Genomic DNA, 14,235 nt, shown 5'->3' on the forward strand with positions numbered 1-14,235 from the left:
AACAAAATTGGCACTCGGTCAATTTTCGTTACGGTGCCAGAGCCAAAAAAAAAAACAGATAATATAAAGAGTTGAGGTGCACGATGGGGTTGTGTCCATCGGTAAACTAGGGTGTTGGTAAAACTCGAACGTTGTCGGTCTCTGACGTTGAGGCGATGAGTTTATGCAGAATCAGTCGGTTTCTATCATGTTTTTACGGTACCGGAAGTCAATCAAACAAAAAACCACAAAAATGACGTTTGGTCGGCTTTAGTTATTTTGTTACGATACTAGAACTAAAACAAAAAAAACAATAAACCAAAAAAACAAAAAATTAACTGAAACAAAAAAATTTAAAAAAATCAATTGACAAGTATGATGCCGTCAAGTGGCCCAATCAGGACTTAGCGGCACCAAACTTATCAATTGTTATAGATAATAACTAGGTTATTGACCCGTGGGCGCCACGGGTTGAAATAATTAAATCTTGTAACATAAAACGATAATTTTAAAGTCAAAAACAAAAATCATACATACATATTGCCACGATAATAGAATATACAATTGTTAATAACTTTCCAAGAAAAATAAAACGATCTTTACAATCACTCCATGGATAAAAAATAAAAACTTCATATATTATTAAACAGTTCCTTATAAACCACATTTGAAGTTTGATTTGTAACTTTACACTCCTTGTCTAAAATAAGCATTTTAATTCCGGCTCTACTCTTCACTCTGGATAAAGCCCCATATAACTGACCATGTGTAAACACCGGATGTCGAAGATATATTCCAACTCTTGCTAGGGATTGGCCTTGACTTTTGTTAATTGTCATTGCAAAACAAACCGCTATAGGAAACTGTCTTCTTTTCAACTTGATTGGCAATTTTTTATCTGTAGGAGTTAGTGTACTTCGAGTTAAGTAAGTGCGATGACCAATGTTTGTACCCGAAATGACCTTTACTTCGATAAAACGCCTACCGCATTGAATAATCTGTAATCTTGTTCCGTTGCATAAACCGTTTTTCTGATCAATATTTCTTAGCAACATTACTGGGACACCAACTTTTACAACCAATTTATGATTAGGCATACCAGAAAGCTTCAAACCATTTAGAAAATCCGGTGAGTGCAATGCTTGATCGAAACCAGGCCCGACAGTTTCAGAGTTGTCAATACTATCCGAACTTAGATATTCAACTTCTTCTCCCGGAAAGAAAGTTAAAAATCTGTCATTAATATCTTGGACAACCTCGTTTAAGGGTGCAAGTATGGCCCTTTCTTGGAAATAAGAAATATCATTAAAATTATCCAATACTGCAGGATAAACAAAATCAATAAGTTCTGAAAGTGGATCAGCAGAATCACAGATCAAAAGATCATTTGGTATTTCTATAACTGAATTACCATCATTGTCACCACCAAGTGTACCTTCACCAACTTCCAACAACCAATTTGCGAACTGGGAGGCCACTTCAAAATCGGATGGGTTACACCCGACAGTTAACCTCATGTTTTTAGTTAACTTCAGAACTTTCAATTGGACCACAAATGGGACGAACAAAGTAACGCATTAACAATATCACTACGTGATCCATTTTGTATTACGGGTAGTATTTGACGAAAGTCACCCCCAAAAACAACAACTTTCCCCCCAAATGGCTTTCGAGTACTATCACGGTTAACACCTTTTAAAACATCTTTGAGACTCCTATCCAAAGCTTCAAATGCATGCTTATGTATCATAGGAGCCTCGTCCCAGATAATCAGATCAGTTTGCTTAATTAAGTTGCAAACATCTGGATTTTTTGTTATTGAACAGGTAGAATCCTCAGTTAGATTTATAGGAATTAGAAATCTAGAGTGAGCGGTTCTACCTCCTTCAAGTAACAAAGATGCTATACCGCTTGAAGCCACACTTAAAAACGATTTTTGATTTCGATCGTTTGGAAGCAGATAAAGTCTTCCATAAAAATGTTTTTCCCGTGCCTCCATATCCATAAACAAAGAAAACACCACCATTTTTTGCATCTACTGCTTCCATTATCTCGTTAAACACACTGCATTGCTCATCTGTTAACGAACTATAAAGTCGTTCAAACTCACCCGTCATATGATGTGTATCGTACGCAAGTTCTTCGTTCATAAAACGATTTGTTGATGCGGAAATTGAATCATCATCAGGGAAAGGCATGGTGGGAAAACAACGCAAACTACAATTGTTTCGCAACAGGATGTTTTGAATTTCAAGTAGAGCGAGGTTCTTTAGTTGGGCTTCTGAAAGTACCAAATCTGTAGGCAATAAAAAAATTGTTAAACAATTAGGTTTTTTATAAACATATTTGTGATAAATCTATAAAAAATAAAAGAAAAACATTTGATACCTTTATTTTTCTGCTCTATTTGTTGTTTATATAGAATGCCATCAATTAAAAACCTCCAACTATTTTCCCAAACATCGTCCGGTCGAGATAAACTATATGTGATGATGATGATGAGGATGATGATTGTTGCAAATAAACTGCGTAAGTAGTAACCACTTGCAGTATGACTTGCTTCTTCAATAGCTTCTATATACTCGTTGTCATCATCTAGAAGCCCTCTTTTATAACATGCATCTCTATACGTAGCACACACTTCACCATCAACCTTACGAATATCTTCAAAGCATTTAGGACCTTTAACCTTATTTAACAAAATTCTTAAAAAGTATGCTTCATTAAAGGCGGGTGGAACATGATGAATTCGACCGATGGAAAAACCACGTTTACGAAGCTCCCAAACCCTTGAGTCTTGTTTCCAAACAAATTTTGTTGGAAACTCTGTGTAAGTTAGGGTTTGTGCAAGATCATATTTCTGGTTACACTCCATCCAACCAGTGAATCTTGACGAACCAACAGTGGGTTTGTTTAAAACGTCTTCAACATCATCATCATCTGCAAACACAACTGTCTGTTGACCGGGTAAATGAAACGGAAGTCGAGTAACTGAAGAAAATCTATAATGCACATCAAAAGCAAATATTCTCCATGCCGCCTCACATGCAGACAGAAATCTGCAATCATAAAATGCCTTAACTTCGTCTACATTTTCATCTTGATTAGCAGCATTGTTTTGTACAAGGGATATAGTTGCACGATTGGGACTGGGACCTTTATTAATGTACTTAAATAAATACTTTATCGAACCCTCTTGTTAGGACATGAAATGTCATGTGTATGTCCCCAGTTCTATCAGGATGGTTCGATATGAAAATAACGATCGTGAAACCAAGTTAACGGACTGAAAATGTCAAAAGAAACTGATTCGATCGAATCAGTGACTGATTCGATTGAACCAGGACTCATTCGATCGAATGAGATACTCATTCGATCGAATCAGTATACGATATATAAACGAAACTTAGGAAATTTCACAAGGGAGAGCACACATTACACACAGTCACGAACCTGCTACTGCCGAAAATCCTCTCTGCCCATCTTCGTCGTGTCGGTCTTTTCCTCCGTCCCTAGGTGTCAAACCGTCTTAGGAATCGTAACCGTGCGTTGTTGATCACCACCGAATCACCGTGTTAGAGGATTCCGCACTCTAACACGTTGCCCCGTGAATCGTTGGGAAACCGTGTCCCGCACCGGTCCGACAAAGTGGTATCAGAGCCTTTGGTTCTAGATTCACGTTAGATTCGTGGTAAAATTCGTGTTTTTCTCGCGAAAATCGTAATTTTTGCCGGAAAATTCCGAATTTTTGGTGTTTTTGATCTTGGTGTTCGTCGTGTTCTTGTCAAAAACTGTTAAAATTGTCATACTTTGGTGTTTTGATCTTAGAATTGTGTGTTAAAAGTTCGAGTTTCGTCAAGAACGTTCTTCGCGTTCTTCGTGTTCTTCGTATTTTTGGTGGTTTTGATCCGTTTTTTGGTTGGTCTTAAGTTGTTTTTGTGTTAAAAGTCATATTTTGATCTTAAGTTGCTTCTTGATCTTCCAAGATTTGTGTTTTTGATTCAAAATTCGAAAATCCGTCAAAATCTTCTAATTTTGGAATTTCCAGATTTTCCGATCGAACGTGTCTATTTTTGGAACTCATTCGATCGAATAGCCTTCCTATTCGATCGAACAAGTTTAAACTTTGACCGAATCAGTTTTTTTCCCGCCGAGAATTACTCCTAGTTCATTCGATCGAACCAGATTTGTTCGTTCGATCGAATTAGTCACCATTCGATCGAATAAGTCTTTTATTCGATCCGCCGATTCGATCTTTGTCTTATTCGACTGTCAGAACCCGTTCGATTGAACCAGAAACTCTTTCGATCGAACCTCTCAACCCATTCGATCGAACCAGATTCACTTTCGATCGAATAACTTACAGATCAGCATTTCAGAGAGACATTCGATCGAACCAGAACACATTCGATCGAATAGGTCACTCATCCGATCGAATCAAACCCATTCGATCAACAGTTCAACGTTAAAGCAAAGAAACAAAGATGGCTGCAAGTTCGAGTACCAACAAGAGGATTCAATCGATTCTCGAAAGTGATTCTGAATCGGGAAGCTATAACAAGCCACCAAAGCTAATGACTTTAAACGATTTTACAACCTGGAAGACAAGATTTCAAATTCATATAACAGGTGTGAATCCTGGACTTTGGGAAGCTGTTCAGACAACTTGGGTGCATCCGACAAATGATGATGGTGAGACTTTGAGTTACTTTAGGCTGTCTGAAGATCAAAGGATAGCCTTTGATGCTGAGAAGAAAGCCTTCTCGTTACTGTCACAAGCACTTTCAAGCGATCTCTTCCATTAGTTTAACCAGTTTACAACAGCGTCAACTCTTTGGAACGCACTGGTTGAACGATGTGAAGGATCTGACTCACTTAGAGAAATTCACGCACGGGAGCTCAAGCGTGAATTTGATTTGTTTGGTCCAGAATCGGGAGAAGACATTGAATCGTTACTGTCGAGATTCTATCATCTAATGTCAGAACTCAAGTCCTATAATGTCAAAACAACAGGGACTGAAAAGGTTAGATGTCTTGCTCAAGGACTTCCAACCAGCTGGAACACCTTCCTGACAGTAATGAGAAGAAGTCATCAGCTGGAGACGATTCTCCTGTCTGATTTTATTAAAGAAATCAGACAAGAAGAGGCTGAACTAAGAGCCTCCTCCAGAAAACCGAGATCAACTTCTGACAAATCACTCTACATGTCAAAACCTCCTATGTCAGATTCAACTGATCATGCTCCGATGAAGACCGCTTTTGTCTCCTCAACGTCAAATCAATCAAAGGGGACTGAAACGAGATCTTCCGTCCCACCATCAACTTCTGGAAACTCAAGTACTAACTCCGGACCCAAGTCAACGGAGAAAGCAACGTTGAATACTGAAGGCTTGGGAACAGTAACAGTGGAGGTTGCCAAAGAACACATGGCAACTCTAGGCACGATAATTGAGTCCTACAGTTTAATGGTGGCGGGTAAGCTAGGAAATAGTCATCTGGACAGTGATGACTATGAACAGCTTGACGAAGATGATATGGAACGCATAGACATTATGTGGGCTCTTGGCAGTGCGTTCCGAAGGGCCAGAAAGTGGACGAAGAAAACAGGTCAGGCCCTCTCAATAAACAACAAATCCAAGTTCGGCTTTGATAAAAACAAAGTAAAATGCTACAACTGTGGCGAACTTGGTCACTTTGCCAAGGAGTGTTCGAAGCCAAGAAGGGAAGGTCACCAATATCCCTTCCGAACCACTTCATCATCATCCACTCCTGCTGCAGCTGCTGCAACTGTCAACCTTGAGAGACAACTGGTCCCTCAAAATCAAACCGCAGCAAACAACGTCAACATCAACAATGAAACTGCTCTTGCAGTTCAAGGGGATGAAGGCGAGACATGGAACTTCAGCATCAACATGGCTGATGTCACAATAGTAGATGGAAACTCTGAAACCGAGTCTGTTGTTTCCTCGACCAATGAAGAATATATTGTCGATGAACCAGCTGCTGAAGTCCATGAAGAAGAACTTGAGGTTGAAGTGGTATCTTTGGAGATTAAGGAGGATCACGATAAAGAGTCAAATGTTCCTCAAATATCTTCATGTTCGACAATTCCCGCAGAGGCTGCTAAAGTTGAAGAAGTCAACGAAGTAGAGTCTAAAGCAACTTCTGCATCGTTTCTGGAAAAAGCTGGGAATCTTTGCTTTGCATTCATGGCAGAGACATCAAATGCCAAGGTAAGTTCTAACCCATCAACTCCCAAACCAGAAAATGTTAAATGTTTAAAATGTGAATTGTATGAACAAGAAATTCAATCTCTAAAAGAGAGAATTGAAGATCTCGAGGCTTACAAACAAGCAGCCTCAAGATCTTTAATGGAACTGACTGACGCGCTTGCACAGAATAAGGCTTGGAAGCAGAAAGAGTCTGCTTTTAAAGAAAAGATTGATAGCCTTAAGCGTCAGAACAAGGAACTTGAAATATGTGTTCTGAATCAACAAGATTCTATCAATTTTCACATAAATAAGAATAATGTTTTGAAAAAAGAATTGGAAAACTTGAAAGCTGATTTTGAATCATTGAATTTCAAATTAAAAAGTTACTCAAATTCATCTTATTTATTAGAACACATCATTCCCGAGTTCCGAGGCAAAAAGGAAAAAGGCGTGGGATATAACAATGTCCCACCCCCGATCCTGAATCAATTTGCAAGCACACCAGGAGCTGTGCCGGATGATGAATCAAATGATTATATACCCGAGGACACAAACCAAATTTCTAAGTCTAAGGGAAAAGAAGTCATTGACCCGGCTCCTGAGTCCAAACAAAATGTTGCTGCCACGGACTTAGGTTCCACAACTAAGTCGGGCCCACCACCATCTAAGTCAAAGGCAACAACAACAAGAAATTCTCAGAAGAAAAAGTTTAATCCTAAATCTGAGAAAGTCTATGTGGAACATAGTACCCAGTTTGTAAAGGAGGGTAACGTTAATGAAAAACATAATTTCCCAAAACACCCTCCTAGACAAACTACACCCCAAAATATCAAATCCAGGGGGTACTATGATAACCAACAAAAACAGAGTTATTTCTCTCCACCAAGTCAAAGGGGGAGAAACTACTGTTTTTCGTGTGGAGAGGTAGGGCATATAGCAAGATTTTGCTATAAGTACACGGATCCTAAGCAGTACATATCGACTCCGGATCCGAGGTATGCCAAGTCACCTCCTAGGAGGCGACCGACCATTGACGTTCAAGGTCAAGAACGGTTTCACACACCGAGGTCGGTTTCTCCTCGGAAACCTCAGCCAACCTCACCACACCAATCCCCAAACCCCTCAGATCCAAATGTTTCCACTTCGACAAGTGAAACTCAGTCTTCAACCATCTATCTCAAACATGTTGAGAAGAAGACTGACTTTTGGAAACCAAAGAAAACTAACACTGTTGACAACAATGTCAAACCAGAAAACAGTGTTAATGAGGGTAAATGGATTGAATTGTACATTCGTGATGAAAATGGAAAACCCAAGACCGTAAAGGCTTGGGTTTCCAATGATATTTAAACCTTTTGTTTTTGTGTGCAGGTTGCTCTATATGATCCAAGATTCAACATGTGGATCATAGACTCAGGAGCTTCCAGGCACATGACTGGAAACATGAATCTCCTTTCAAGTGTCAGACAAATAAAAGGAGGTGCAGTTTCCTTTGCAGGAAATCAAGGAGGTTATATCACGGCCCAAGGAATTGTGTCTAATGGGCGAATTTTGTTTGAGAAAGTTAATTTCATCAAAGAGTTGGAGAACAACCTGTTGTCGATAAGTCAAATCTGCGACAAAGGTTTCAAAGTTATGTTTGACGACCGAGATTGCCACATCTTGGCTAAGGATTTCAACTTTCCTGAAGACAAGGTTTTAATGTCAGCTGCACGCCAGAGTGATCTCTACATTCTGGATATGGCTAAGGCAGGGTCATCGTCTCCAACGGCGACATGTTTTGTGTCCAAGGCATCCGAACGTGATACTGTCTTATGGCATAGACGGATGGGACACATAAATGTCAGGAACATGAACAAGCTTGTGCACAACAGACTAGTTGAGGGAGTTAATCTGAGAAGCTTTCGTCTCCCTGATTCGTGTGTGCAGTGCAAAGCAGGAAAGCAAATAAAAAGGTCCCACAAGTCTAAGAGTTTCCACTCGATTGATATTCCGTTGGAACTCCTTCATATGGATCTTTTTGGCCCAATAAGCGTCAAAAGTATCTCTGGGCACTCATACTGTCTAGTGGTTACTGATGAATATTCTAGATTCTCTTGGGTGTTTTTCTTGAAAGTAAAATCAGAAACGTTTGGATGTATACAACTGCTGGTTACAACTATTGAGTCTCAATACAATCTGAAGGTTCGAAGAATGCGGTCAGATAACGGTACAGAATTTAAAAATGCGAATGTTGAAAATTTCTGCAAAGAAAAAGGGATCGTTCAGGAGTTCAGTGCTCCATATGTTCCACAAATGAACGGGGTTGCTGAAAGGAAAAATCGTACGTTAATCGAGACAGCAAGAACAATGTTAGCCGACTCAGTGTTACCTGTTACGTTTTGGAGTGAGGCAATTGCCAACGCCTGTTTCACATTAAATCGGGTAGGCATTGTCAAGCGCCACGGCAAGACAAGTTTCGAGCTTCTTCAACGACGAAGGCCTAACTTAGAGCACCTGGAACCATTCGGAGCTCTTTGCACGTTACTTAAAAGGCACGTTGATAATAAGTTCGAGGAGAAGATTATCAAGGGTTATTTTCTGGGTTACAGCGTACCTCTCAAAAGGGTCTTCAACAGAACAACAAAATTAGTTGAAGAATGGTACCATGTCGATGTTCAACGCTACACAGAACCAGCCAAGGGGACAGGAGAAGACTGGTTGTTTGATTATGACAAATTGTTCAAGTCTTTCAATCTGTATGAGATTGCTATTCAAATGATGTATGAGGCGCAAAATGCACCTCCTGATGAATCTTTGCAATCTTCAACTCATCCTGGTCCGTCATCATCTTCCTCCACAGAGTCTAGCGATCAAGTTCAAGAATCTTCCGAATCTGAATCTGAAGATGAATCTCCAGCAGATGATGTACAATCGGCACCAACTCAGGTTACTTCACAACCTTCATCGTCAAATCAAGAAGTGCCGAATGCAGATCAGCCTCTAACGTCTACTTCAGAGGCACCACAATCCGCTCCAGTTCCTGAGCCGAACTTAACTAACTTGGAACAAAATGTTGTCGTTCCTGACAATCCGGTTGTTAGGACTGAACGTGATCATCCACAAGACAACATTATAGGGGACATTCAACAGGGTGTCAAAACTCGTCGACAGCTGAATTTTGGTCTCTACACAGAAATGATGGAGTCAGGATCAGTTGCTCTTAATGCCCATGAATGCTTCTTAGCACAAGAAGAACCACACAGCACCACCGATGCGCTGAAAGATCCCAACTGGGTCTCAGCCATGCAAGAGGAATTATTGCAGTTTAAAAGACTTGGTGTGTGGAAGCTGGTGGATCTCCCCAAAGGACAGAAGAAAATTGGCACTAAGTGGGTACTAAAATGTAAACGTGACGATCGTGGAGTGATTGTTCGCAACAAAGCCCGCCTGGTGGTCCAAGGGTTTAGGCAAATCGAAGGCCTAGACTACAATGAGGTATATGCTCCGGTTGCTCGTTTGGAGGCAATCCGGATGTTCTTGGGGTATGCATCTTTCAAGAAATTCAAAGTATATCAAATGGACGTCAAGAGTGCCTTTTTGTACGGTCACATCGAAGAGACCGTATATGTGGCACAACCTCCAGGTTTTGAAGACCCATATCACAAGGACAAAGCCTATCTGCTCAACAAGGCTTTGTACGGTCTTCACCAAGCCCCGAGAGCTTGGTATAAAGAACTATCCAAACACCTTCTGAACAACGGGTTTAGAAGGGGAACCATTGACTGCACGCTATTCTCAAAAGAAAAAGAAGGAGATCTAATTATGGTACAAGTGTACGTGGACGACATCATCTTCGGGTCCACGAATAAAACACTTTGTAAGGAGTTCGAACAAGTGATGAAAGAAAAATTTGAAATGAGCTCCATGGGTGAGATGAAGTTCTTCTTAGGACTTCAAGTTGATCAAAAAGATTCCGGTATCTTCATTCACCAGACAAAATACGTCAATGACATCTTGAAACGGTTTGAGATGTTGAGTTCTTCTTCACAGGGAACTCCTTTAGAGGTTAATCACGGGATTAATCCTGACGAGAAGGGTGAATTGATCAATCCAACTCACTATAGAGGGATCATCGGATCTCTAATGTACCTGACTGCTTCTCGGCCAGACATAATGTTTGCTACGTGTCTCTGTGCACGTTACCAGTCAAAGCCGAAGGTCTCCCATCTGATTGCAGTCAAAAGAATTTTGCGTTATCTGAAGGGTACTCCAGATTGGGGTCTTTGGTATCCTTATGATGACAACTTCGATCTTCATGCGTATAGTGATTCGGATTATGGTGGTTGTAAACTCGATTACAAATCAACAACAGCAGGATGTCAGTTCTTTGGAAGTCGTTTAGTAACGTGGCAATGCAAAAAGCAGACGTCAGTCTCCACTTCAACAGCTGAGGCGGAATATATTGCGGCTGCCAGTTGCTGTTCTCAAGTTATTTGGATTCAGCAACAAATGCGTGACTACGGTATTGAATGTTCTACTACTCCCATATATATTGATAATTCTGCTGCAATTTCAATTACCAAAAATCCGGTCCATTTTAGCAAAACGAAGCACATCGAAATTCGATATCACTTCCTTCGTGACTGCTACGAAAAGAAGTTAATCGATGTGATAAAAATCCCCACTCAGGAACAACGCGCTGATCTCTTCACTAAAGCATTTGATAAACCACGGTTTTTATATTTACTAGAGATCAACGGCGTTAAACGTATATCAGAAGATGTTCCTGAAGATATCATTTAAATTGTTTTCATTTTTTCTTTTCTTAAAAATTTAAAAAAAAAATCCAAAAAGATTTTGTTTTTTTTTTATAAATTCTAGGGGGAGAAAGGTTTCAAGAAAAAACCAAAAATTTTCAAAATTTTGAGATGTTGATCTTGTTACAAGAAAGGTGATAGTACACAGACGCTATCATACTGAGACATCAAAAAGATTTGTTATTTCTGTACAGCTTATTTTCATTTTTCTTATATTAAATTTTTATACATCACTATCGCTTAAAATTATGTCGGTTACCTCAGTTTGATGGACACATTTTCGGATGTGTTTTGGTCCTTACTTCTACTAGTAGATTATGAGGATAGCCATTAACCAGATGACTGAAAGTGATCGGGGCGGGTTTTGATGGGTTTTTTATTCTTTCGCTGAAAAATAGTCGGTTATACTTAGTTAGAAGGACACATACTCGTATGTGGTCGGTCCAGTTGATCCATTGGATCTTCAGGATAGCCGTTTACCTGAAGACTTTGACTTGATCGGGGCGAAATAATTTAAACGTTATTTTTTTTAAAAAAAGGACATTCATATATATTCAGAAAATGAGAAATTGATCCAACCTTGGAAAATGATAGATACACTGATTCTGTGAGCTTAACTAGTGAAGTTATTAGGCTTAAAAGGCTTTAGAACGGTCATTGTGTGTCATGGTAGCTTTTTATGGTGCGTAAAAGTAGATGTGATACAAACTAAATCTACTCGATTTTACGTGGAAACTCCTTAAGAGTTTTGTATGTCTTCATATATATCTTTCCGAATGATGGGCAGAAAAGCGATTACCCAGTCATACACGAGCCCATAAGTGTTCTGATTCCTGTAAAGATAGTGTGTGAAGAAACTGCAGTGATCCAGATTCGGGACTTGCAATTGTTTACTACTCTGAAGTCTATGTAACATTCAAAAAAAAAAAAAAAAAAAAAAAAAAAAAAAAAAAAAAAATTTACCTTATGAGTGATTGAAACATTCTAGATTTAACAATGTCAAGACTTCTCAATCATGGAGTAAGAAAGAAAACGGGAAGCAGATGAAGACACTTACAACCTTAATCAGACACTATGGGTCAAGGTCAATTCGGGGTGACTTGGGGAAAGCCAAATACGCTTTGAGAATAGATAGGAGGCATCATAATCTCTGAGTTGTTACCCACTTAAATTTTGAGACATAATTGAACCTAACTCGTATTACAGAAACGATGAAAACCATTTTAAGTTATTTACATGCTCACAACCTGTTTCTTTATGTCATAATACAGCTAAACACGGATCTGTGTGACAGTCACGTAATTAGTATGATTCCTGTTCGGATCTTTCTCACAAAAAGAATATTCATTATGTCTTGTTTAACTTCGTATATTCTGTTAAAAAAAAAAAAAAAAAAAAAAAAAAAAAAAAAAAAAATTCCCGAAAAGTCTCAGTAGATAGTCATATACGTCTGTATGATTTCTTATTATAGATCCTTCTCAACCAAAAATAATGTGTTTTAAATTTTTGTACAGTTGTTTATTTCAGTTTGAATATTATAAAAAAAAAACATACAAAAAGATTTTTATTCTGAATTAATTTTTTTTAATTTTATTCTGTTTTTTTTAATGAGAAATCATCGTGACAGGTAGTCTGATCCCTGTCTGTTCCTACTAAATGTTTATCCAGTGTGTAGGAATGAAAGAAAACTTCATGCAGGTTGCTAAATGTTCATCTGTGCAACAGGCTGTGCATGAAAGAAAGAATGAAGTGACAAGAAAACCCAAAGATGTTTGAGCCTGATATTTTTCCATTTGTTACTAATGTATTATGATCTATATGTTCTGTAGGAACGAAGCTCTCAGGATTGGAAAATGTCTAAGAAAACTAACCAAGTGTCAAAAGTTTATGTTTTCGTGCAGGTTCAAAGGCATCACGATCGATGGACGGGAAATAAGAAATTTAAAAAATTTATTTTTCAAATGTTTTCCCTCATTCGATCGAATAGGTTGCTATTCGAATGAATAACTCGATCGAATGGACAGTTTCGATCGAATCAGTGTGTGAGAGAATGCGAACAGTTGTGAAGAGACTCATTCGATCGAATAGAATCTCATTCGAACGAATGATCCAAACGAACAAGTCCATTCGATCGAATAAGTCCAAAAACAGTATAAATATTCAAACTTATTCGATCGGACAGAATTATTCGAAAAATATTACGGATTTTCTCTCTCAAATTTGTTTTTCTCAAACCCTCTTTTTGATCCGATCACTTTATTCAGTTTTTCACGTAGATTACAAAAATGTAAGTTTTACTTGTTTTTAACCGTGTTTTGATCGGGTTTTTGGTCGTTTTGGTTTTCCGGGTTCGGGTGTTCTTCATTTCTGGGCTTCTGCTTGAATGAGTCGAATCTGTCTATTCGATCGAACGAGTTCCTTATTCGATCGAATGTGACTTATTCGATTAGTAGTTCGATCGAATCAGAAGTAAATGATAAGATCTATCTCATTCGATTGTCTGTTATCGAACCAGATCTCATTCGATCGAATGAATAGCTCACCCGATCGAATGTGTTGCTCGTTCGATCGAACTAGTCCAGAAAATTTGAAAATTTTAAACGCATTCAGTCGTTTCGATATCTGTTCGTTCTAACACGTTTAAGTTTACAGATTCAATGGCTGAAGTTGCAGAAGTGGTTGCTCCATTCAAAACGTCTATCAAGCACAATATCGTGGCTTTCCTGGACGAAAAGTCTAGCCACGGGAAGGATTTTGCAACAGTTATCAAATTTCTGAAGAGGTCAAGGATTTCTGGACCTATCTCGAGGATCGTTGAGCCTATAATGTCAATTCAACAAGAGTTCTGGAGGAATGCCACGCACGACAAAACAGTCGTGCCGTCGGTTATTCGCTCCACGGTCAGAGGGCATGCCATCGTAATATCTGCCCAGGTAATCCGAGAAGTCTGCGGCTTTGTAGACTTAGAATCAGACCCTACATCATTACATCCTGCGGCAACTAGAGGATGTTTCGCAAGAATGAAGTATGACGGCGATCTCAATGCCGGTCTGCTTCACAAAGCCAACCTGTGCCCCGAATTCAAGTATCTGGCACACGTGGTGATGCATTGCTTGGGGCCTCAACGAACTAGCTTTGACAAGCTGAGGGAAAGCATGCAGTTCACCGTAGCTGCTCTAGTGATGAACCGCCCCTACAACTTCTCTCAAATGACGTTTGGTCATATGGTGGAAAACATCACGTTG

General features: G+C 39.2%; 2 protein-coding genes across 2 annotated transcripts in view; both read right to left on the reverse strand.

Annotated features, from left to right (window-relative positions):
* Positions 1 to 269: 269 nt before the first annotated feature.
* On the reverse strand, positions 270 to 1,496 carry LOC143624562 (uncharacterized). The gene is made up of 2 exons (XM_077095172.1): positions 642 to 1,496; positions 270 to 275 (listed from the first exon to the last, which is right to left on the reverse strand). The coding sequence occupies exons 1-2, from the start codon at positions 1,494 to 1,496 to the stop codon at positions 270 to 272; spliced, it is 861 nt and encodes a 286-aa protein (XP_076951287.1).
* Positions 1,497 to 1,865: 369 nt separating this feature from the next.
* The window catches only part of LOC143624563 (uncharacterized), a 28,569-nt gene continuing 16,199 nt past the window's right edge, over positions 1,866 to 14,235 (reverse strand). The window contains exons 8-9 of the mRNA XM_077095173.1: positions 2,368 to 3,038; positions 1,866 to 2,275 (exon numbers count right to left, since the gene is read on the reverse strand). Coding sequence (XP_076951288.1) covers positions 1,866 to 2,275; positions 2,368 to 3,038 — 1,081 coding nt within the window. The remainder of the gene's footprint in view (positions 2,276 to 2,367; positions 3,039 to 14,235) is intronic.

Source organism: Bidens hawaiensis, unplaced genomic scaffold, assembly GCF_021521415.1.
Source record: "Bidens hawaiensis isolate Kalapana, Puna unplaced genomic scaffold, B.hawaiensis_p1.1 tig00003870_1, whole genome shotgun sequence".
In the NCBI taxonomy this organism is placed as follows: Eukaryota; Viridiplantae; Streptophyta; class Magnoliopsida; order Asterales; family Asteraceae; genus Bidens; species Bidens hawaiensis.

Excerpts from the sequence above, each read along its gene's own strand:
- LOC143624562 (XM_077095172.1), bottom strand. The coding sequence starts at position 1,496 with ATGAGGTTAACTGTCGGGTGTAACCCATCCGATTTTGAAGTGGCCTCC.